Raw genomic sequence first — 23,953 nt, forward strand, 5'->3', positions numbered from 1 at the left:
GTGACTAGCCTAAATTTAGCTGATACAGGAAAACAATGACAATGAAATATTAAAAAATGACCAATTAAAAAAACAAACCCAAGGTTATAACTGACAAGCTGTCATCCAAATCAGGATCAAAAAACTGGTGAAAAACAAATGCAATCTCATCATCTCTTCCTTCCAAAGTGCTTCATTAGGCTCCACACAACCATGGAGAGTATATATTGAGTGACTCAGATTCTTATTTTCTTCATATTTTACAGAGAAATACCATATCTTGTGCTCCTAATTTTTCTTTATTGTTTCTTTTTTTCCAGGAAAGAAACCCAAAGACCAGAACAGCAGCTTCACACCCATTTAACATAGGACAGATAAAATATCATTCTGAAAAAATCTGCTGAACTCCCAGAAGTTTCTGTAAGACTGAAGCTGGGTTAACATTACACTACTGATTGTTCTGTATTTGATATTACATCTTAGCCACTGAAGCACTTCCCACTCAGAGCTCTAAAAAGAAGTTCTAGTAATAACAATACCAGAATATAATATTCTGCTTTTAAATTCTGACTAGTCAGTATGTTATATGAGCCACATTTTTGAAACAGATAATGTAGTCACCCTCTCCAAAGGGCATATTGTGATGTTCCTGTTCACTAATGTCTCCCAGCACACTTTACCACAAGTAGAAATGTAGACACATGTCATTCACCAGTGCTGCAGACAGGAATCATGCTGCAGTGTGATACAAGGCCACACATTCTTTACAAGTCTAGCTTTAACAGTCCAAACGCCTGCAGCCATACCTCCTCAGCCCTGCAATTTTTTCACATCTTGGGCTGTGCAGCACTGGGCTAACTAGCTGCTGCAGGAAATGATGATCACCTCCGAGTCAGAGCTAAGCACACACCCCAGCACAGTGCTGCAGGGCACAGTGCTGTTTTGCAGATGAATCTGGGCTGCCAACCTCATGAGATCACTAGACATCATTTCTTTGAGTAAACGTAAATGCAGTGAAGCACACACTTGTGAGGAAACTTACTGAACATTCTGAAACCAAATCAACTGAATGTGTTTTCCTCAGTCCTGGGCTGCTCTTCAGGATCTCAACAAGCTAATTTAAGAAAAAGTCCAATTATTTATAAAGCATATTTGTGCTAAGCATCCCCCTGATTACTTTAAACATTTCTCTGCCAATGCTTAATCTAAAACCAAGAATGTCTTCTGATTGAATAAAGAAAAAAAAACACACACACACAAAAAAACAACAAAAACAACCAACAATCTTCCCAAACTAATAAAAATAAGTCTGTACACACGCTGTGTATGTAAAATTCACCAATCAAGAGAACTTAGCACCTCTGACAATAAACTGCGATGAGGAGGATTTCAGATTAAATTTAACATTACGCAGCTATAAATCACAGGCCAAGTATAAAAAGTAGGTAAATTATATTGATAATCTTGTTAAAAGGTTATCACCACTGAGGATGCAAAGAGAAGCATGGAAGTTCACTCCATTTGTTAAGGCGAATAATTGGTTTGTGGCCACATTAAAGATTAGAAGTCATTATTTCATGTTCAAACAACTAAATACACCCTCAAGATACTTACGAATGTTTGTTTTTTTTTTTAAAAGTACTTAGCTTAGGTCAATATGGTCATTCTGTACATTCAGTGTGCTGACAGAGGGAAGGGGAAAAAAAACAGTAAGCCTTAAGCATAGTCTGCCGTGTTACAGTGTAACAGGAGGGTACCTTCCAGCTTAGTTCAAACACATTAAATCAATAGAAATTAATCATACATTATGCTTGAAATCATAAATGCTTGAAAACCTTGGTAACCACTAAACTCACCAAGTACATTAACACTATTGTACATTTTCTATTCCAGAGTTAACAGCAGAAAATGTGTGATAAAGATTATCTGCAGTTTTGTTTTTCTACACATCTTATCTTCTACAAGGACATATGAAAACAGGAAATCATAGGTGCTCCTATGTATGTCTCTAGAGCCATGTGGTTATTACTTACAGCCAAAAAAGGCAAACTATGCTACTACAGGTAGATATAATGGTGCTTCTTGGTTGAAAAGTCAAAAAACTACAGGTGTTTTAACACGTGATTTTATCTAAAATAATGACTGGATGATTTTCTTTGTTCTTGAACACTTTACAATGGTTTCAGATTATTTCAGCCTTTTTCCTTTAGGCTGCAACAGAGTGAATCTGAAGAAACTCTGAAAAAACAGCCAGCTTTGTCCCAAGACAAGTAAAAGAGAAGTATTTTGAGAGAAGATTTGTCCTAAGTGAGGAAACCCCGCATTTTCTACTTTCAAGAACAAAACCACTTGGGTCCCTCATGCAACAGCGGAGCCCAATGGAGAGAAGCATTATTATTTCTTACATATGCAGCTGTGCTACAAGTCTCTATTGCTCTCCACATCACAGGAACACAACAAAGGACAGCCTTCACTCTGAAGAGCTTACACAAGCCCAAAAACCCAGGCTCAATACAGAGACCAGACAAACATATCCAACAGGTTAGAATAGGGTGTGGATGAGGTAAGGTGACAAAAAAGGGTGTGCTACAATTTTTGCCCATCAGGAAGAGTAATCACCTCACTACTCATCTGGCCCATTAGCCCATTAGCTAATTTAAGGTTTCTATTTGCATCACAGCAGAAGGATGCCTTAAGAAGGCATAAGGTTCATAAAACCACCATTTCTGCAGCCTTTGTTTTTGTTTGGAAAATATCTCAGGTCTTATGAACACCCCAGAGGGTTTGAGAGAAAGGAAAAAAAATGTGACACTGGTCAAGAAACTACTTCAGTGCCTCATAGTTGCAGCCAAGTCACAAAGACAAGAGCAATTTCACCTTCTACATGAGTTTTCTCTGTTCACTAAGTTTTTTATGAGACAACAATAGCTCTTACTTTTGACAGGACCTGGAAGAATGCATTGCCTAATAAAGGTAGAAGCTAGTAAATTAATCAGAGTTGTAATCATAAAAAAAGGACAATTAAAAACCAAATGCCTTAAAAGCAAAAAATCTGATACTGCATGTCTTATCCAAAGAACACGAAGCACCACATTCCTTCCAAATCCTATTGTAATGAACTGTCTTTTAAATACTTAGACTTCAAGTCCTATACTCACATGTCTTCACTTATCTTGAATAGGTATATTGATAATATTTGCTGCCTTTGCCCTATGTATGGTTAATATAAAGTGAAATCATCTACTCTATGAGTTTTATATTTACAGAATCTTGATATCTATTAGTAAAATGGTTTTATAAAATAATATAAATTTTGTAGGAAAACACAGCACAAACTGTTCAGGTGAAAAAAATCTATAAATGTATGAAAACTAGAATGAAAACTTTGTCTCCATACTTGCTTTTGGCTGTGCAGCATTATGTGCCTTCCTGCTGTGACTTCAAAGAGGCCACTATGTAATGCAGAACAATGAACCAGTTCTCAGACTCTAATCCTTCCTCTAATGTTAAAATGCCAGTAATTAAAAAATGTGATTTTTTCCATATAAATTGGGCAACACACTTTCGTAATTCTTTAACTTCTGTTACATGCATGTTTAACATGCCTATTTATATAATAACAACATCTTTGTGTAAATTTTTTTTTTAAAAAATGCTTAAATTGTAACTTTCAATCATCTGAAATTTGGCAGATTTCTACAGGCATATGCTACCCCTACACCAAAGCAATGTTCAGCAGCAAGTCATTGCATTAGGGTGCTGGATTTTTAATATTCACTGGGTGTTCCTGCCACATCTTCCTGTTCATACTGCATTGTGCTTTATTTCATTCCAAATTTTTTTTTTTGGCAATGATCTAGCTGATTTACCTACAAGATAAACCTGGGAGCAGCTCTACAAGTAACTTAAGAGTCTCCATTAACAAGACCGATGAGACACTTTTGCCTCCTGCTGCACTAGTGTTTTAGCAACACCTCAGCAGGACATATTCCTTCACACAACTCCCACACCCTTCCATCTTTTCAGACAGTCTGGCACACCTAGGAGAGAAAAGCAGCACACAGCTTCCCCCTCTAAGTCCTTATACACATCACATCCTACATCCCCACAGGGAGCTGAGCCAAGCACTCCCACCACACAAAGAGGCCAGACCACGCTGTCAGCCAGCTTCCAGGGGCAGGTGTCTTTTAGAAAACACAATGCTATTGTTCCCTCAGTATGACTTGAAGGGAAAATTAATTTTTCCATACCAACTGAGGCAGAAAATGCTGACAGTCCTCTGGACCTCTCTTTAGATAGTTTCCATCTACTAATACCCATCTGGCGACCCCTGTACTGGATTTAGGCAATCACAGTCACAAAGAATATACTGAACAATTTCTGCATTTATGAAGAGACTGGCCCAGTATCTCTGAGGCTATTACTAAGTTAGTGTGAAAGAAAATAGCAACATCAATAAATCAGTAGTGGGAAAACACAGCTCACTTAACAAACAACAAGAAACAAAAGAAAGCTGTCCTGAGCAGTGTTAAATCTTTCAGATTTTGCTAAACTCATCAATGATTAAACAAACAGGTTACCTTATCTGAGAGGGCCAGATTACTAAATCTCTAACACTATTACTCTGTGTCTTGCTTCCTGTAGAATGTCAGAGTAGGTGATCTTACTGGTTTCTTCTTGCCTTATAATTTATGAATCAGAAGAAGGAAACACATGATCGCTAGAAGGTATTAATTTGTAGATAATACTGAATGCTTAGGTCTGACCCACACAAACAATTTGCATATTTTAAAAAGTAACCTAGTACATTCATATACACTAGTATTTTTTGTATTTCCTTTACAGAAAAGGAGAAAAAATAAGAAAAAAAAAGCATTTTGCTCTTCTATGATTCGAAGAAGACACAGAAGAAATAATGTGAAGATACAGTTTTCAAACTTGAAAAGAACTCAACCAAACCAAATCAAAAAAACCCAAAAAAAAAAAAAAAACAAAAAACAAACAAACAAAAAAACCCACAAAAAAACCCCAACCAAACAGGAAGAAGTTCCATTTTTCTGTTTTTCAATTTTTCCCACAGACAGAAATCAAAGCCTTTCAAAGATGGTAATATTTTGACATTTGATAAGACAGAATAACACATCTAAGACACAACTGAGCAGCAAAGAGAAACTAAACAGAAATGTATTTCCCAACAGAAGTGCTCTCCAGATACTTGTAGGTCACAGATGGGGAGCAAATGCCTCCAAATTCAACAGTTCAGTCATCAAAACATGGCAGAAGGGCCAGGGATGAAGCCAAATCACCAAGCCTCATGTAAGAAAAAAAATATATAATGCAAGCTTACTTCAAAAAAGTGTTATATATTTTCTGTGTTCATTATATGGGTAATGCAAAAGATGCTCTGGTAAGACCTGATGGTGCAGTGAACTAACATAATCATCTTTTTGCATGGTGTGTTCGTAGACAAGAACAGAGCACACAGGACTTGTCTGACTGCTTTTGCTTCTACTGTTACAGCACTTATGGAAATTCCCTTGACATACCCATGCATAAGAACAAGCTAGACAGGCCTAGAGTCACTGAAAAGGCAAATCTGTAAAACAAACATACACCATCTACTTTTCATAACTCCAAGAGAATTACAAGTATTAATACAGAGGATATTTGTTAATTACAACTTCTCACTAAACAGCACTGTCTGGATGAAGGAGATACTAATCAAGCATTCTTCTTTTGATTTCCCAAAAAGGGAATTTTAAGAACCCATGTATTGATGATTTACATTACGAAAACCATGCTGAACACAAATTCTGGTAAACATCAAGGCATCTTTTTCTTTCATCTGTTGAAAGAAACATGTCTGATTTATTCTCACCATCAGTATTTAACTTCTGTTTCATCAAGGACTGGAAGGTTTATGTTTGAACTATTTAAAATCTGTAAAGAGGTATTTATTAACTGAAAATTCTAATAATGATTTTTGCTTTTTCTCTGTCAGCACAGACTGTAATCAACAGGAAACAGCCCATATCAGAACTTCAACAGAGCTTCACTCTGGATGGCTAGGTTCATTGATATTAACGAGTACACTGTTTAATTCAATGATGTGTATCTTTTGACAAATAATTCTGTCAAGAGAATAACCAGGGAACCTGCATATTATATGGATTCATGTCCTCTGACTGAATCACAACACTGCATCTTCAACAATTCTCCTGTACAATTTTCATTTCTCATACTCCATCTGCTCTCCAAACCCCCTTTGAGGCCAGCTTCCCTCACTGTTGTTCAGCTATCCATAGTGCAAGAGATGGTTCATAGAGCCACTGATAAGCCATTTCTGGAAGACACTGATGGCACTTCTAGGCTTGAAGAGGGAAGGTTCCAGGGTTAAAGCACATACTTTAAAAATACGGTATTAGGACTACCTTTTTTTTTACTGTTGAGGTTTCTGTATACTTTTATGTGGGAATACCTTTCCAGAACATTCTAGTATTTCATCCAAGAAGTGGTAATAACAGTAGCTCCAAATGGATTTTAAGAGTAGGAAGAATTTAAATTAGAAGCCAATTCATTATACTCAAATTTATTAAAGGAAGTTCAAACTACTATACCCATCTTCCCTATAATAACTTTAGGACTTAGAACGGATGCTTAAAAACATAATTTTTAAGTGTATTTCAAAAACAAAGTAAATGCTTCTTACAGAAATCCAGATCTGATGAACAGCTTTAATAAAACAAGTAATTATCCTTGTTAATATAAACTCCTCTCTTCCAAGCATGCATGAAAAGAAAATGCCAATAAGCCAAACAATAAGAGCACTGCAAGTTGTTCCACATATCAAATCTATCTCCTGTGAGAAGTTATAAGCCCACTACAAATGTCATTCAGGAATTGGGCCCAGCAGCCCAGAGAGGAAAGACTGACAAGGCACTGCTCCCAAATGCATGCAAAAAAGCAACCAGGGAAGAATAAAGAAATCTACCTACAACAGTTTCAGTTATGCATATCTTGAGCACCTCTTCAAATAACCACAGGTGGTAAGTACCAGCATTCACCAAGATAACTTTTAATTTATTAGTTCTCTCAAGGTGAGCTTCCAGACCAAACCAATTGTCATTTACTTAAGGAAAAAAAAGACTCAGATTATATGGTATTTCAAAATGTAAACACTACACTAGCTTGAATTAGTCTAGTTAATTGTTTTTTTCTAGTTCCAACCCCCCTGCCATCGGCAGGGACACCATATATTCTGATACATACGAAAATTAAATATAAACAAAAATATTGACATTTTGTCTCCAATCTCAAAGCATGTAAGTTTATATTCATGTATGTCTGCCAAAACCGAAAGATAACAATTTTGTCAGATACATAAAAAACATTCAGACTAATCTTGTTTCTTATTGACAAAAAAAAAAAACCAAACTAGATTTGTTCTACAACCAACCATCTTACTCCCTTGAGAGAAATAGTATTTTTTTTAAATTCTGGAACACACTCTGAAATACTATAATCAAATACTAAGAGAACTGAGGGTATATACATTTTTATTCAACTAAATAGTTTCAATGCTTAACACTTCACACTGTTTGTTTCAGTAAATTAAGCAGCAACAGGAATGGCATTCCTTCAGTCAACACCCTTGACTTTACACAGGACTACCATAGTCTACCCATCGTTTAATAAAACAGATTTTATGTGGTTTTGATTTTTCCATACTTGGACATTAATAATTATGTTTCAAACCAGTCTACTTAGAAAAGACAGACTCTTTGATTATATCTATCTGTACACACATATAAAGCCATTTCCTTAGCTGTAAGCAGTGCCTCATTTGACATAATTTTTAGCTTTTTTTGAGGGAGGAAAACAAAATTCATAGTGGGTAGCCATTTAAAAAATTTTCTTTGATACGTTAAAGTCAAATGATAGAGATCAAAAGCTGTAAAATTTCACAATGACCACAGATGCAAAGGTTCAAAGGAAAAAAATTCTCTGAAAGGTCATTTTCAAGAGAAAATCCAGGCGCCATCACTGAATGCAACATAGCCTGTTGAATAAGGCTGAATCAAAGACAGTGAACTTTCTGATTCTCCTCAGATATGCATCTCTCCTGGTTCCATCCCAGTGTTCCTCCAAACAAATCTAGTTCCTACTAAACCTCTTCTAATGACACGTAACATCACAACCCTGATCCTGGTCTACAGCCTATAGATCATGTGAAAATACACACAGCATGACTGCTGTGTTTTACATCATTTTCAGTGTGATCTGTTTAATACATTTAATTTAAAATGTTCAATCTAAACCAGTTATGATCACCTTCATATTCTAAACACCGTCTTTAGACACACTCAAAATACTGAGTGATTCCACCTCCAGAACGAACAAAATCATTACAATTCCTGCACAATGACATGTAACAAACTCACAGAATCACAGAATGGGTGAAGTTGGAATCTGAGGATCACAGTGGCTCAACCTCCCTGCTCACGCAGGGCAATCCTTGTGCCATGAGCACGTGACACAGGATTGTGTCCAGGCAGTTCTTGAGTATCTCCAGTGAGGGACACTCCACACCCTCCCTGGGCAATCTGTTCCTGCGCAGTCACCTGCACAGTAAAGAAGTTCTTTCTCATGTTCAGCTGGAACTTCCTGGGCATCAGTTTCTGCCCATTATGTCTTGTCCTGCTGCTCAGCACCACTGAGAAGAGCCCGGTCTACCCTCTTGAAACCTATCCTTTAGATATTTATACACATTAATGAGGGTCCCTCTCAGCCATCTCTCCTTGAGGCTGAACAGGCCCAGCTCCCTCAGCCTTCTGTCATACGAGAGGTACTCCAGACCCCTCATCATCTCTGCAGCTTCTGATGGACCCACTCCAGGAGCTCCACGTCTCTCTTGTCCTGAGGAGCAAAGAACTGGACACAACACCCCAGGTGAGGCCTCACCAGGGATGAGTACAGGGGCAGGATCACCATCCATGACCTGCTGGCAATGCTCTTCCTAATGTCCCGAGGATTCCACTGGCCTTCTTGGCCACCAGGACACACTCCTGGCTCATGGACATCTTGTCCACCAGGAGCCCCAGGTCCTTCTCTGCAAAGCTCCCCCCCAGCAGGTTAGCCCTAGCCTGTGCTGGTGCCTGAGGTGATTCCTCCCCAGAAGCAGGACCCTGCACCTGCCCTTGCTGAATTTCAGATGGTTCTTCCCTGCCCAAATTAGTTGGAAACATCCCTTGAAATTCACTTTTCAGACCACCATTTCCAGCTTTGACAAAGAGCTACTAGAGGCAAGCCGATCAATCGGTATGTGCAGCTACACAAGTCCACTAGTTAGCTTATCTCTAACAAAAGTTTGAAGCTCTCTGACAAGAGGTGCAGCAGAAGAGGCAACTATTAACAACTGCATGGATGAGCTCCTGTGTGCTTAACAAAACATGTGAGAAGGATGACCCAAAGTCAAAAACAGCAGGATCTGTAATGACTGCAGAACATCAGTAGAAGATGTAAGCCAAGAGTGAATCTCTGTGTGCTGTGCCTAGACCATGTGGCATGTCCAAACAACCACAGCTCATGAAAGGATGTCTGAACCACTATCCTTTAAATTCTCTAGGTAAGAAAAACAAAGACTGTCTCCTACCATGTCAGAGCAGATATTAACCATGACAGTGGAAAAAAAAATAACAATTACAGCTTCTTTCAGTATATTCCAGCATTTTCCTAAGCTTTTTTTCTTTTATTTTGATCATGTACCAACTTTCCTCAGGCTTTCTAAAATAAAACCCTTTGCTCACTTCTTAATGATCTTGACATAATTCTAATAAAATAACCTTATATCAGAGTGGAAACAGAGCAAAAAATAGCAGTACGGCCAGATGAATCCTCACCAGTCTGGTTGAAGCTAAGAAATAATGTTGGCTTATTGAGACTGTAAGAAGAACTTGAATTAATTGCCTGAAGAAAATGATTGGTCAATTCAACCAACCAAAATAAAAATAACACGTTCAATTTAACAGTGAGACTGTAAAACTACTCCCTAACAGACAGCCTTTACTGTGAATGAAAGGAAATACAATTACCAAGTTATATTAACATTTCACTAGGTAGTACAGAAAACAATGGGATCACTGGTCCAGCAGATTAACTTCTAACAAAACATATTCAATGGCAGTGTGTTTGGAAGCACAGATAGTCTGCACAGATGTACTTCTTAATCCCCCCCCAGTTCTGGGATAACCACCTTCTCTAAACTTACTCAACATTATTAGAATAATAGCTCTTCTGTCTTGCTTGTAGGAACTAAAGTGAATCAAGGTACTTGAAAGTCAAGAAACGGTGAAGCCCTACAAATTACCACACCCCCAAACATACATTAAAAACAACACAAATACATCAAAAAGAAATACTTTTTTAACAAAGTTTGAACTGATGTTTACTCTTATGCAGAAGTAAAAACTCTCCATTTGAACAGTTTCAGCTGACATCAACATAAATAGACATCGGTTTTCTCATATTATCAACAGGACCATGTTGAACACCTGTTACTGAATTTAAAAATCCATTTACAATATTCTTTTAGTACAGTTTGTTGACAGAGTTAAAAACCAAGGTCTACATAAAAAACAACAGTGAGAGCTGTTATTTTAACAGAATTTTAATATCACTGCCTTTTCAAACTACCAGATTAGAGACATTCAAAAAACCTGCTTTTCCAAGTAGCATGTTGTCCCAAAAATAACAGAACTACAATGAAGTTTGACAACTCTGTTCTCTGTGTTTCAAATAAGTTATAATTTCCCACTGTTTTTAAGGTTTCTGAAAGGTTATGAACTGTCATAACACATATTTGATGACTGATGAGTATTTTCATCTCATATTATGAAGGACTCACTACCACTTCGGTGACTGTAAACAAATAAAATGAAGTTTCAACACAAACCATCTATGAGTCTACTTTGGTTCAGAAGTAACTGGGCAAGAATTCATTAATTTCATGCCTTTGGGGAAAAGAAAATCCCACTCTGACTCAAAGGAAGAACAATTGCACTAACATTGTTCCAGTGCAACTATCATAAAAAAAAGCAAGAGAAAAGGAAACACACAAAAAAGATCACTGGCTTGTTGGTTTTGTAAAAGATACACAGAAAATCAGATGCGAAGAGTGCAAGTGTCAGAGAGAACCAAACATGTATCACAAAACAAAGCAGAAAGCAGTGATTTTTCCATGTGAAAAGAAGTATATCTGTAGACATTCCCATAAGTAGATGTTGACACATAGATAGAGACCCTCTCTCTCTCACTCTAATTCTCTATATGGTCATACACATATTACTTCACTGTAAAAGCACAAAGTATAATCAATGGCACCTACAGTCTCATGGATTTTAGGAACAAATGCCACCAATTTATTATTGAAGATAATTTTCCTACCCACCAGTCCTGAAAACCCACTACACTTGAACATCAGGCTGTGATACTTCTTATTCAGGTATCACTTCCTAAAGAGCTGCTGCAACTGAAATTCAGCTAATGTCAACTGTTGGAAAACCTGAAGGAGCCTATCTCTTCATTCCTTGCTTCTTAGAACCTCAAAGAGAGATATATGATTACATCAAGTAAATCTGTACAAAGACACAAAATTCATAGTAGTGGCAGACAATTCTCATTATCCCAGGTTTTACGAAAGCAGGGTAGTGCTCAAAGAAACAATAGAGTCTAGCAGGCCACAAAAATCTGGTAGCAGTGGTAAAAATAATTGAACAAGCAAAAGGAACCTGAGAGGTAACAGTGCCCAGACAAACCATAAAATTTTCGCTCTTAAATTGGCAAGGAGTTCCAAAGCCAACTGCAGATACAACCAGAAAGAAACACTTCTTCAGAAGTTTTCCTGAAGCACCTAGGCAAGCACCAGGCTAGACAAGTTTCACAGGCAGTGTAAATATTAAGAAAAAATCTCCATTAAATCAGTGGACCCGAAACTTTCACTTAAGCCCAAAAGGAGAATCAGATGGCAGGAACTAAAGTTCCTTCAAATCTCACTCCTTAACCTACTCTTCAGGCATCTAAAATGCCTGGGAAGCTACTCAACATAAGTGGCAACCAGCAGCAATGTTAGAAAGAAAGGGAAGGCATCCTGTTAACAAGTTAAGCTAAGTAAGTAGCTATCCGTACAGTTTTTGCATGCAGCTGCAGCTATGGCTGACTGAGCCTGTAAAGATAATACAGGTGAGACACAGCACAGAACATGCAAACCTGGATAGTACCTTAATTAATACAAACCCATTTCTAAAGTGGAGTCAGGAGTACCTGTGCTATCCATGCTGGGTTTTATGCTTCTGACAGTTTTATTGCTCCGTAAGTTTTATATCTTACATTAGTAAATTAATTATGAGTATGGAGGGCAGAGGCAGGTGATGAGTTTAAGAAGAGAGATTGAAGAAGTGTTTCTTTAAGATGAGAGTTGAAGAAGTGTGTGGAGAACCTTCCCCAGGAGACATCAACAGAGCAGATTCTGACATCCCACCTCGCAGAGGATAGAACCAACCTGGTAAAGGAGGGTTATCTGGGCCCATTAACAGTAAGTAGCCTTGAAATTCTAATGCTCACTTTTTCACTTCACAGTGCTGTGACACATTGTTTTGCCTACAGGGAGGGCATTAAATATTTAATATAATACGTCAAATGCTACTGCATACATGTATACATGTATATACAAGTACATACATGGCATGTACTATTCACTGACATACCATACATGTAATATGCTGAGACAATATTCAATGGTGCTTTAAAAAGTTTCAACAAACCTAGTACAGCACTGAATATGTTTGAAAAGCAGGAAGGCATCCAAATATATAAAACAAACCAACCAATGGTAAATATTTATTTCATGCCTCTTGTGACATCTATGAAGATTCTCTCTTCCTCAACTTGCCACACAGCCATATGTTTGTAATAGGTAGGTCTTCACACAGATACAAACCAAATTTGAGTAAGAACAGTGAAGACAATTTGAAAAAGACCTCTACACATCTCAGCAGAAAAATCCGTAAAACTATTTGGATTCTCAGTTAATGTTCTGTGCGAGTGAAAAATTATTTACAGGAGAGGGATAGAAATTATAAAATAACTCAGCATTTACAGCTACCCCAAGTAGAAGACACAAAGAATAGATGTTTACTGCAGGAATTGTTTTTTCATTGATGTCAAACAAGCCACTTGTTTTTCTTATTTTAAACTTTCTGCCATTAAATAGATAGTAATTTTCTTTTGAAAAAAAAAATCACACCACAAATACTTAAAGCTTAGTGAAGTCCAACTTTGCTAAGCCTCTATCTTGCTTGCTTTGTGCCACCTTTTTAGCCAGCAGAAGAAACGTTTTATGCACATTCTCCAAAGACAATACATAAGCCAATACTCGAGGTAGTTTCAGAGTCAGAAGCATGTCATAATTTAACACTACACCTGGTGTGTCTAAAAATGGCATATGGGGTACTAGTGTACAAAGTTACAAACTTCTATACATCTTTTCTTTTCCTTGTGATAGGAATATATATTTAACTGAAAGGGCCACTATGGCACAAAAAATGACCATGATATGAAAGTTTGTCAGTCTTCTGCCCACTGATGGCAATTTTACTCAGCATTGACCATTTCCAAGCCTTTTTTCCCCCTCCCGACAATAATGAAAATGCTACAGAAACAAAAAAAAAAGGCCATTCCTGTACCAACATTCCTGTCAATTTAGACTGGTTTAAAAAAGGTACTTATGCAAACCTGTCTCTTTAAAAACACCGAACCAAACAGGCTATCTTGAGCTGTCCATATGAAGAATATCTGTTTTCAATAAAAGGTCGAATACCGGAGAGCAAGCTGGAAATGTCTTTAAGGGGGAAAAAAGGAGGAGGGTAGAAGGGCTGGACAAAAGAAAGTATCTTATAAAACAGAGGCAGAGTACTATGCAGCGTCTGGTTAGAAAAACCACCAGCAAGGGCCTCGCAAGGAGAGGCTCTCATCTCTCGCAGCTCCAGACCAGTAGAAGTCAGGAGGCCGCGGGTCCCGACGCCTTCCAAGGGCCCTTCTGCCGGGGACCAGGAAATCCAAGCGCCCGCTCCCGCGCACCTGGAGCGGCCGGCCGGCCTGCCTTACCTCTGAGTCCGGCGGAGCCGCCTGCCTCGCCGCAGGTGAGGCAGCGTGAAGTTGGAAAGGAGCGTCCAAAAACTAGGATCCGACATATCCATTTCTCTGCTTTTGAAAGCTTAATAATTCAGTGCCATAGTACGACGAGGAAGAGGAGGAAGGGACAACAGCCCAGGGAAAGAGAGCGGGAAGGCAGCCAGCCTCCGTGAGGGCGGAAGGAGAGCAGAGATAGCAGCAACCCGAACCGACAGAAACTTTTCCGTGCGGCTGCTCCGCAAGTGCCGCCCCGCCCCGGCCATTGGCGGCCGCGCAGAGGCCACGCCGCTCCTCCCGCCCACCGCGGGTCAGAGCCCCCCGCGGGGCGGCCCGCACACCTCACAGCCCCCGCGGGTCAGTCCGCACCCGGTACAGCACAGCACAGCACAGCACAGCCCCCGCGGGTCAGCCTGCACCTATCACAGCCCCCGCGGGTCAGTCCGCACCCGGTACAGCACAGCACAGCCGCCGCGGGTCAGCCCGCACCCCTCACAGCCCCCGCGGGTCAGCCCCCACAGCACAGCACAGCCCCCGCGGGTCTGCCCCCACAGCACAGCACAGCACAGCCCCCGCGGGTCTGCCCCCACAACACAGCACAGCCGCCGCGGGTCAGCCCCCACAGCACAGCACAGCACAGCCCCGCGGGTCTGCCCCCACAACACAGCACAGCCCCGCGGGTCAGCCCCCACAGCACAGCACAGCCCCGCGGGTCCCCCACAGAGCCCCCGGCGGGTCGGAGCCGCCCGCCGGCTACACTCGGACGTGCAGGGAACTGTAAGTTAAGGACCAGGGTCTCGGTGCAGTGCATGGTGTACGTGTGTCACTGCTGGGGTTTGTGCCTCTCCCGGGAGAACTGACGGTACCAGGTACTTAATTACCGTTTGTCACAATGGCTACCTGCCACTCCAGACATCAAGCGTTTGCCACCGAAAGGTGGGACAACCGCCTGCCTCCATTGCCAGCTACCTCTTTTGAGAAAGCTACCCTGAAGCACAGGCTGGCAAGAGAAGGGTACAGAAAGGCTCTGAGTACCTTTCCCACTCATAACAATGACCTAACCCCTCAGGTACTTTGACTCATTTCCTCCCCTTCTTCCTTCCAGCTTTCTTCCTTTGCTTCCCTCCTGGCCATTTCCCAGCTGCCTTCCAACTCAGCTGGTTTGCTTTCTTGACTCGCACCACCCAACATTCCACCTTCACTCCTCGTTTTAGTCTCTGCTGACTGCTGTCCTCAGCCTTTTCACACCTAATTCCAGCATCGCTCTCCAGCCATCTCCTTCCTCCCTCTGCAGCTCTGTGTAGCATTTTTCTTCATATCTCTGCAGTATGCAAATAAAAGCATTTCTAAAATTACTACTCTACTACCTTGTCATTCCATAATGTCTTAACTCCAGATGTCGAAGCAGTGATAGTCAGGTACAGGAAAAGATACTGTGGATTGACTAACTAGGAGGTATTTTCAATGTACTTAAAAATTTCCACTTGCCTTTTTGTTTATCTGAGGGTCACAGAGCAGAGCTGGAAGGGCTCACATGACGCTCGGGATGAGACAGTTCTCACCCTACTTAGCACCAAAGGCTTTAGTAAAAATCCCCAGCAAACACCGTTTACTGTTATGCCACAGAAAATGTCAGTGTAACATTGATCAAACACAAAAGAATAATCAAACACTTCTTTAAAGACATAAACATTTTAGAAAAGACCATTCCCATGTAAGAAGGGAAAACAGCCTCATCTAAGTCTCAGGTCAGACTTTCTTGTACAAGAAAGGCTTGGGCTGATGTCCATTTGTACCCCACGGGACAGCACTTCCCAGCATGACTGCTCTTTTTATACCTCTCCATTAACACTATATATTCACATCTACTGCAGCCAGTAAAAGAAAAACTCTCATCCATTTATTTTCACTTTGAGGCATGCCTAAGCATACCGAGCATGAAGTTTTAAAGGTTCACTTGAGGGCAAGCATGGCTGGCAACAGTCCTTCCTTAAAACTGTGTAAGAAGGGAATTCTCAAATCTCAGTATAAGAAACACCTCCTCCTCCATGAACTCTATAACTTTATCTTCTCTGCTATATACACAAGTTTTTGCATGTAATCAGTGTGTTTGGGGAAAGAATTGTACACAATCATGAAACCAGAGAATTATACATAACTGATGTTGCGAAAAGCACTGGCTGAAGATTAAAAACGAAGTCTTCCACCTATCACACAGGAGAAGTTTCAGTGTCCTCACTGCCCTGCGAGTTCTCCCCTCACCTCATTACTCTAACTACGAGGCAGTTAAGAATAACAAAAGCAGCTTAGTTTCCATAATTCAGTCAGACACATATCTTGTGGAGTGATCATGGAACATGACATCCAAACTTTATTTCACATTAAGGCAAAAAATTACCTATCTTTTCTGTTCCAAGCCCAGGACTGAAACTGAACTCATGATTTCTTTGTGAAAATCTACCACTTTATCAAAATTATGTGAAGTCTCCAATTCTGAAACATACCCTAAAACCTTTTAAAAATTGAGCAAGACTAGCCTATCATAATGTTGGTAAAGACCCACCAGAAAAAAAGAAAAAAATTGTCTAGTGTTTGCAAGTAGGCAAATTCAGATGGGGGAAAAAAGTTTAATCCTTCTGTGTAAAACCACACATGATTATACTAAAAGCCATTATACAGATTTCACTATCTGAAAAAGTGCATTTTTGCAAAATCAGAAAGGAGAAAAAATAGGACAGAAGAAAGGATAAATTCTAGGCAACTGTTCCTGTCCATGTATATAGTAACTGAGATAGGTATCCTAACATCATGGTTTTAGGAATGATGTTCCCCAACTTAGTGCTCCCACTGAGATTCTACAAACCATCCGACACTCACTTACTTCCCTCTCCCCCTTCCCCCCATACCCCTGCAGCAGGATGGAGACAACTGGAGATACAAAGCATAAAGATTACAGGTTTAGATGAGAACGATTTACTAGAAACAAGATCAAAACAAATGAACAGTAACAGCACCAAAAACAAAAGAGTGTACAAAAAGTTAATGATTGGCATGTGAGTTCTCAACACCCCCATGAATACCTGATTACTCCCTCCACGAACCCGAAAGAGACCCTTTCCTCCCATTCCCAGAGAGTCACACGAGTTGGTATAGAATAACCTCCACGTTCATGCTTCATAAAGCCATGCCCCCTTCTGGCTACTGCAAAATTTAACACTGGAACCAGGACATATGATCATATCAATCAACGGTGAACACTTCAAACAGTGATGGTCAAATCCCTTGCAACTCTGTCTCTAGATTCTGTACAGACTATTCACAAGCAATAGCTTCCCAAATTCCATGACCCATAGATCCAAATGTAACTTCACCTTGTTTTTTTGTGCACAATTACATGCGCACACAGTCCAGCTAATCAGTCATGTTGTTTGTAGAATGGGCTTGAAAGCAAGGAGACTTGAATAATTATTTTCCTGAAGTGCTTGCTGGACATGTGCATATTAAGGCACTATAGAGACTTTAACAAAAGTATGAAAATGAAGGGAGGTACTTGCAAGAAGTCCAGCATCATCCCACAACAACCTTATACAAGTTATATGCTTCATAAAGCAAAGCAGAGGCCTTATCCTTTAAGAGCACAACATGTAAATGGCGGGGAAGACTTTGCAATGCCTGTCAATAAATGACATGGTTTCCGAAGTGGTGCCTGCTGTTTGTGACTTTCCATGACATAGAAATGCCTGATTTCAAAGCAAACACTTCAAGGGAGAGTGAGGTTTTGCAAGCTTATTAGATGCTAAAACAACTTCTCTCCCAATTTAGTGAGCTGAATCAGCTCAATGAAGGATATCCCAGGACCACACCCAGTAGAAGGGACATGGATGGAATGAAGGGTCATGCAAGGAGGCAGGGGGAGCAGGACCACTTCCTACTCAGCACCTGTCCCTAAAATTGAAGCCTCTTTCACTAGCAATACTGATAATGCTGCTTATACTTTACAAACACAGAATCAACAGATGTATTTTGTTGTGTTCCATAAGCCATTGCAATTAACTTATCTCTGCCACGTAGGACTGCACAAAAGAAATTTACCAATAAATGTGATGTTTTAAAAATATGAAAACCCCGAATTATTAGTAACAGATCTATGTCATATTGGTAAATGCATAGCTGACAACGAGCTATAGTTCTCCTGCAACAAAATGTTATTGGCATGTTCAGCAACTTTCCCTCAGTATCCAACTAAAACAGAATTCTGCAGTTATCAAAAATAAATAAAATAATGAAGTTAAGAACCTGCAAACATGTTCTTAACAGCATTTATTGCTTAAAACTTATCTGCTATACAGCCACTTGCAAAACAACAAGCAGCTCAGGCAACTTCATCTCTTAGGAGATGCTTTAGTATAGAAATTGGGTGATGGCTTTTATTTATCACGAAGAGTTACATAAGCTAGCAAGTAACAAAAAAAGGGGTAAGGATCATTAAGTTTTCCCTTTCATATTCACTTGAAGATAAAAAACATCGTATCACTCAAGTCAGGAAAGGTGCTTAATCTACCCTTGCTTTGAAGATTACATTTCCAAAAGCAAATTTATAAAAAGCATCCTCAGGAAAAAAGTCTCATTCAATATATAAGAGGGGAAAAAAAAAAAAGTCAACATTTACTTCAGTAATTAACAGCAATAAAAATTCTTCCCCAGTAACTTTTTAATTGTATAACACCGATTACGGATTTTAAGTACCACCATAAAATACTGCTTACGAAGTTGAAAGTCCGTGTTTAAAACCACAATGCCATACTGATAATAAATCAATATTTTGCACATAATATTCCAATGCAAAAGTTATCTAATCTACCATCTTCACGCTGATAATTACACTAATAAACACTGGAAATTTTCAAAACGTATTAAAATCTTGAGAAGTCACTGCCCAAAGGCATTACAGAATGCTCAATTCTCATCATTTAGGGCGATGTACACTGAATGCAACAATACCAGCAACAATACAGACAATAGAGTTCCTTAGTGACACTAAGACTAGTAAAATCTTAAAAGCATTGCCCCCCCCATACTGAAAAAGAAGAGTTAATTTGTGAACCAGGGTAAAAAACAGGTCACTTTAAGATACCTTCTCCGTTTTCATGGGCTTAGGAAGACAATGAAATCACATCTTTTAGCAACAAAGAAATGCTTCTCACTTCATCAACATCTTAGAAGAACAATAGATTAGAACTGAGCTAACACATCCCTTGAGAGGATTTGTTTTGGTTTAGTTGAGTCCCTTGAGTCAGATAATTATTATCCAATGACGAAGGAACTGGAGAAGCTGCTCATTCAATTATTGCTATTTTCAAAGTATTTTGAAATAGCTGGAAGTTATTATAATGGTTGAACAAAGCTATCATGGCATAGCACTCCTTGAAAAGAACAAACAGGATATTAGCTGCTACCAATACTGAGTTCAGGTACAGCGGCTTAGTACCACAAGAGACAGCATGCCCAAAAGGTGTTTCAAGTGAGATTTCGAGTCTGGTCAATAAGCTAACTTGTCAGCTGACAATGTATCAAGACATTTGTAAAATATGTAATTTTTAACCATGTTGTAATAAGCTCACTACAACAGAAGAAAATATTTATGCATAAGAGAAACATTAAAATTCACCTACAGATTTTAAAAAGTAACTGCATATCACCCTGAAAAACTAAGCCTTCTGATCTTGTTTTCACCATTTTAGTTACTTTCCCAGTAAAGTAACTGTAAATATAAGTTGTTTACACATTCCTACTAAGAAACACCTCTTGATGGACATTTCGTATGACCAGTGTGATTGGGAAGGTGGCAACTTGGTTATCCAATCCCTGGTCATTGTCGAGAATCTATAAATACTGGAATCAGAAAATAAAGTTACTTCTTTTCCTGTCATACCACTGAGACATGTTTGTGTGAACCATTCCATGTCCTTTAGCGACGTGTCCATAGCGACAACTGCACATTAAGTATTTCTAGTAGATCATACAGGGTTATGTTTTTCATTTAAAACAAGTAAAAAATTCTAGCAAACAAGGTGTAGGAACTAAGTAACCACAGGAACAGGATAATTTATCATTGGATAAAGCAGCCTTCTTTGAACAACATGCATTATAGCCTTGCTAGCCATCAAGTCATACCAAAGGACAAAAGCAGCCCCCAGTCATAATATACATACATTTTGTAGAATCTGGAAGGCAGATATCAGGCAAACAATTTAGGTACTAGCATAGATAAATAGCTACGTTTTTATATGATGTATAGATAAAAGAATAAATGTCCCTCAGTTCTACAAGCAGCAAAATTTCTCATGGGAGCAAGGAGATGATATAAATGAGCACTGAGGGCTTAAGATGCAGCTAGTTGTGGCATTTCCCAAAGGCTGCAAAATAGGTATAAGGAGTTCAAGGAAAAAAACTTATAGTCTGAACTATAGTGTGCAGCTTGAAAAAATTCATTTATTTCACTTGGTCAAGTCTATCAGAGAACCTTCATCATCCAGTATGCATTTCCCCAGCAGTAAGAGATATTCATGCGGAAACAGAGTGTAAGAACAGCAAATGTATCATGTCCTCCCCTCATACAAAGAGTTATGGGTTCAATCTGCACGAGGCAGACAAAAAAGCAGTTTTAAACTCTTTTCCCTTACCCATTGTTAAACAGGGATTTTCCATCACTGTAAATCCTGTATATGACTTTCTAACTAAAAAAATTATCACAGTTCAAACAAGCACTAGGGTATGGATAAAAAAGCCCTAAGCAGTAGACAAAGTCTACAACCTATTTTATAAAGGTTTTCAAACTAAAAGATCTCACTTTATACAATGAATGGTACATTCAATGCTTAAGATGTACTAATTAGTTATTAGCACTACGCTTAATTACAAGAATTGAAATCTTGCTCCCCCTAGTGGTTGATGTTTGTGTTTATTACCGTCTAGTGACTGCACAGGATTTTCACTGCAGCACGTTCCGTGTAAAAATAAGTTGAAGAAATCACAGTACAAAAGAATGTTTTGTGGGTGTACAATATATGTCTGCCAAATTCCTGTTTTCTTAGCTATGTTTATAAATACACATAAACACTATTACTCTAACCAGTTTTGAAGTAAAATCCAAAATACAAAAAATACCTCCCACCGCCCTAGTTTTTTATAGCTCATCTAACATAAACACATTTAGGAAAAGCAATGGCCCCAGCATCTCCCTCCATTTCTGAAAGGTTCTAAAATTATGCACAATATATTTGGAAGTTAAATATATTGTCTATCCATCTGCATCAGGCATCAGAATTCACATCAGGCAATACTATTTTTAATCCAGCATTTTGCTGTCTGTAGTGGAATGAGCCAACCATGATAACAGCTATGCTGCCTACTTACTCTGGCCTAGAGATTAGCTTCTCCTTCTGAGCTAATTTAGCAAACCAACTAATGAGAAGATGTGCAAGAACCATTTCCTATTTTATTACTGAATTTTCATTTATCTTAGAAGGTAGAGCACCATTACTACATTTCAGAGGTGCTGCTTTATGTGATAAGCAAGTACAGAGAGGGTCAGAAAACATCTAATAAAGATGACACGATTTTCCAGATACCATCATGCTTGGACCTTGACTTTATTACTACAAATGTCAGGGAGTGGGGAGAGGAATACTGTATTAATAAGTATTAGCATTATTCTATCTTACTTTGTTTGTTCCTCAAGTACCTTTTTGCCAGCACTTAACAGCATCCTAAGAGTATTACATCATTTTTTCAAGTCGTTACTTAACCATTTTTATGGCTGCAGTCCCACTGATAAAAATTTGTAGGCACCATGTTATCCAACAGATGTGTAAAGACTCACAATGAAGTTTTCCATGGTTCTGAGCATTCATGTGAAACAATCACCACTTAAGACTTATTTCATTGCATTGGCTTAGACCACTCTACACACTTAGATGTTCTCCTGATGTCTCACACATCCAGCCGTATTTTATCAAGCATCTTTTTAAGTCAACAGCCATAGCCTATGTGGCAAATGGCATTATTAAGGATCAAAATGCAACTCCTAAAACTTTCTTAAGAAAATGTGGATACAATCATTCTCCTAAAACAGTTACAAACTTAGATATTGCCATCCATTCCCGATCATAGCTGCAGTCAACTAAGCCCCATTTTTTGAGAAAAAAATATTTATTAATTCAATTGTAGAAATACCTTTTTTTAATAGAGAAGCTTTTATTAGTTTTTACACTGAAAAGTTAAAATTTTGTTTCTGACATTTTGAAATAACATGAATCTGTATAAATCCAACTTATAGTACACAACCTTTCTCTACCTTTTAAAGATGAAAATATTCATGAACAACTTTTATTTATTACAGGAAACGAACTACATAAAATAGAGTTTGAAACACATATGTCAAAAAAAAAATAATACTGTTCAGCATTTATAAGTTTATCTTAGTTTGTTTCATTTTTATAAATTTCTAATTGTGAAAAACAGAGTCCAAAACCCACAGTCTTCAAAAGGCTAAGTAGAGCATTTTATCTTGCCACTACAGCTTTCTGGTTTGAAGAATCCCAAACAACATATTCCTCTGAGAGAAATACTACCCCTTATAGAGAGCCATTTCCTCATGTTCAACTCTGTCCTGGGACATCCCAGTGCCATACTCACAAATTTGAGAAACAAACTTCAGGGATTCTCTATTTTTAGTCAAATGAACTACAGAAAGAAATCAAGTTCAAGTTTTGTTTGATAGCTTTTAATAGGTTTGGGAAAGATGTCATCATGAGTTGTAACTTTCTCCATTCTTAAAACACCTTCTGGGGTACAGGGGAGGTTTAATGGAGGTCAGCACAGTGAAGTCCTCAAGTCTGTCAATCAAAGTCTAAACAGATCAACTCTTGTGAGACTGAACTGAAAAGCACTTCCTCATTATAAATGCTGTCTTTAGTGAGATAAAAAAGTTCACCAGCTGTAATATTTACATATTCAATTTCCTAAATTAATCACCCAGTCAGATTGCACAAGACTGATAGTTACAGATCCATCATAGGTCTCTGCCAGAGCAAAGACATTATGGGCTCCTCCCCAGAAGTACTCTATTTGCTTCCCGTATTTTAAACACACAATTTTCTTTAAAATCATTATTTAAATGACAGTGAATAAAAACCAGGTGCCAAGAACTCAGAGCTTTGCAATATATATACACCCAAGTAGAGCCATTTCCTGATCTTTCCCTGCATTCATCTGGCTTCATGCTTCAGTTAATCCATGTGATGGATCTGTTGTCAGCAGAGCAGCGTGAGATGGGGCACCCCATGCAGTGCAAGCTGGCAAATTGGAATTTAGGTACACAGGAAGTTCAAAGGGAAAACATTATCTTTAGAAGATTATAATGTGGACTGCCCATTAATGCTACCCTTGGTATTTCAATGACCTGACCACACAGCACTGCAAGCTCATAATATCCTTAAATCTCTTTACAGGTCACACTTAATGCTCTCCTCCTCAAAAGGCTGAATAATAAGCAATCATAGGTGTGCTTCAGCACATACCTCAGGTTTAAATCTGAATTTCTGAATAACCATAATTACACTGAGCACATTTTCTTATGTCTGTGGGGTTTACTAAACAGTTAACTTTCCGACATGCAGATGACATGGCTGCCAAATAGACCACTGGAAGCAATAGAATTAACTGCATAGAAAGAAGGGAACTTTACAGAAACAAAATTAAAAGCAAGTGTCTAGATTTCAAAGACTAG

The 23,953-nt window shown here is 38.8% G+C and overlaps 1 protein-coding gene across 4 annotated transcripts in view; it reads right to left on the minus strand.

Moving 5' to 3' along the window:
- Positions 1–23,953, minus strand: part of MAST4 (microtubule associated serine/threonine kinase family member 4) — a 277,440-nt gene that overhangs the window by 86,943 nt on the left and 166,544 nt on the right. The window contains exon 1 of one of the 4 annotated variants that reach the window (XM_005530083.3): positions 14,140–14,352. The exons of the other annotated variants lie outside the window; for them this stretch is intronic. Coding sequence (XP_005530140.2) covers positions 14,140–14,231 — 92 coding nt within the window. The 5' untranslated portion in view covers positions 14,232–14,352. Of the gene's footprint in view, positions 1–14,139; positions 14,353–23,953 lie in introns of those variants that run through there. 4 annotated transcript variants of the gene reach the window in all.

This window comes from Pseudopodoces humilis, chromosome 4 (genome assembly GCF_049639895.1).
Source record: "Pseudopodoces humilis isolate 2021_Gansu_Grassland_sample_001 chromosome 4, ASM4963989v1, whole genome shotgun sequence".
Classification (NCBI taxonomy): Eukaryota; Metazoa; Chordata; class Aves; order Passeriformes; family Paridae; genus Pseudopodoces; species Pseudopodoces humilis.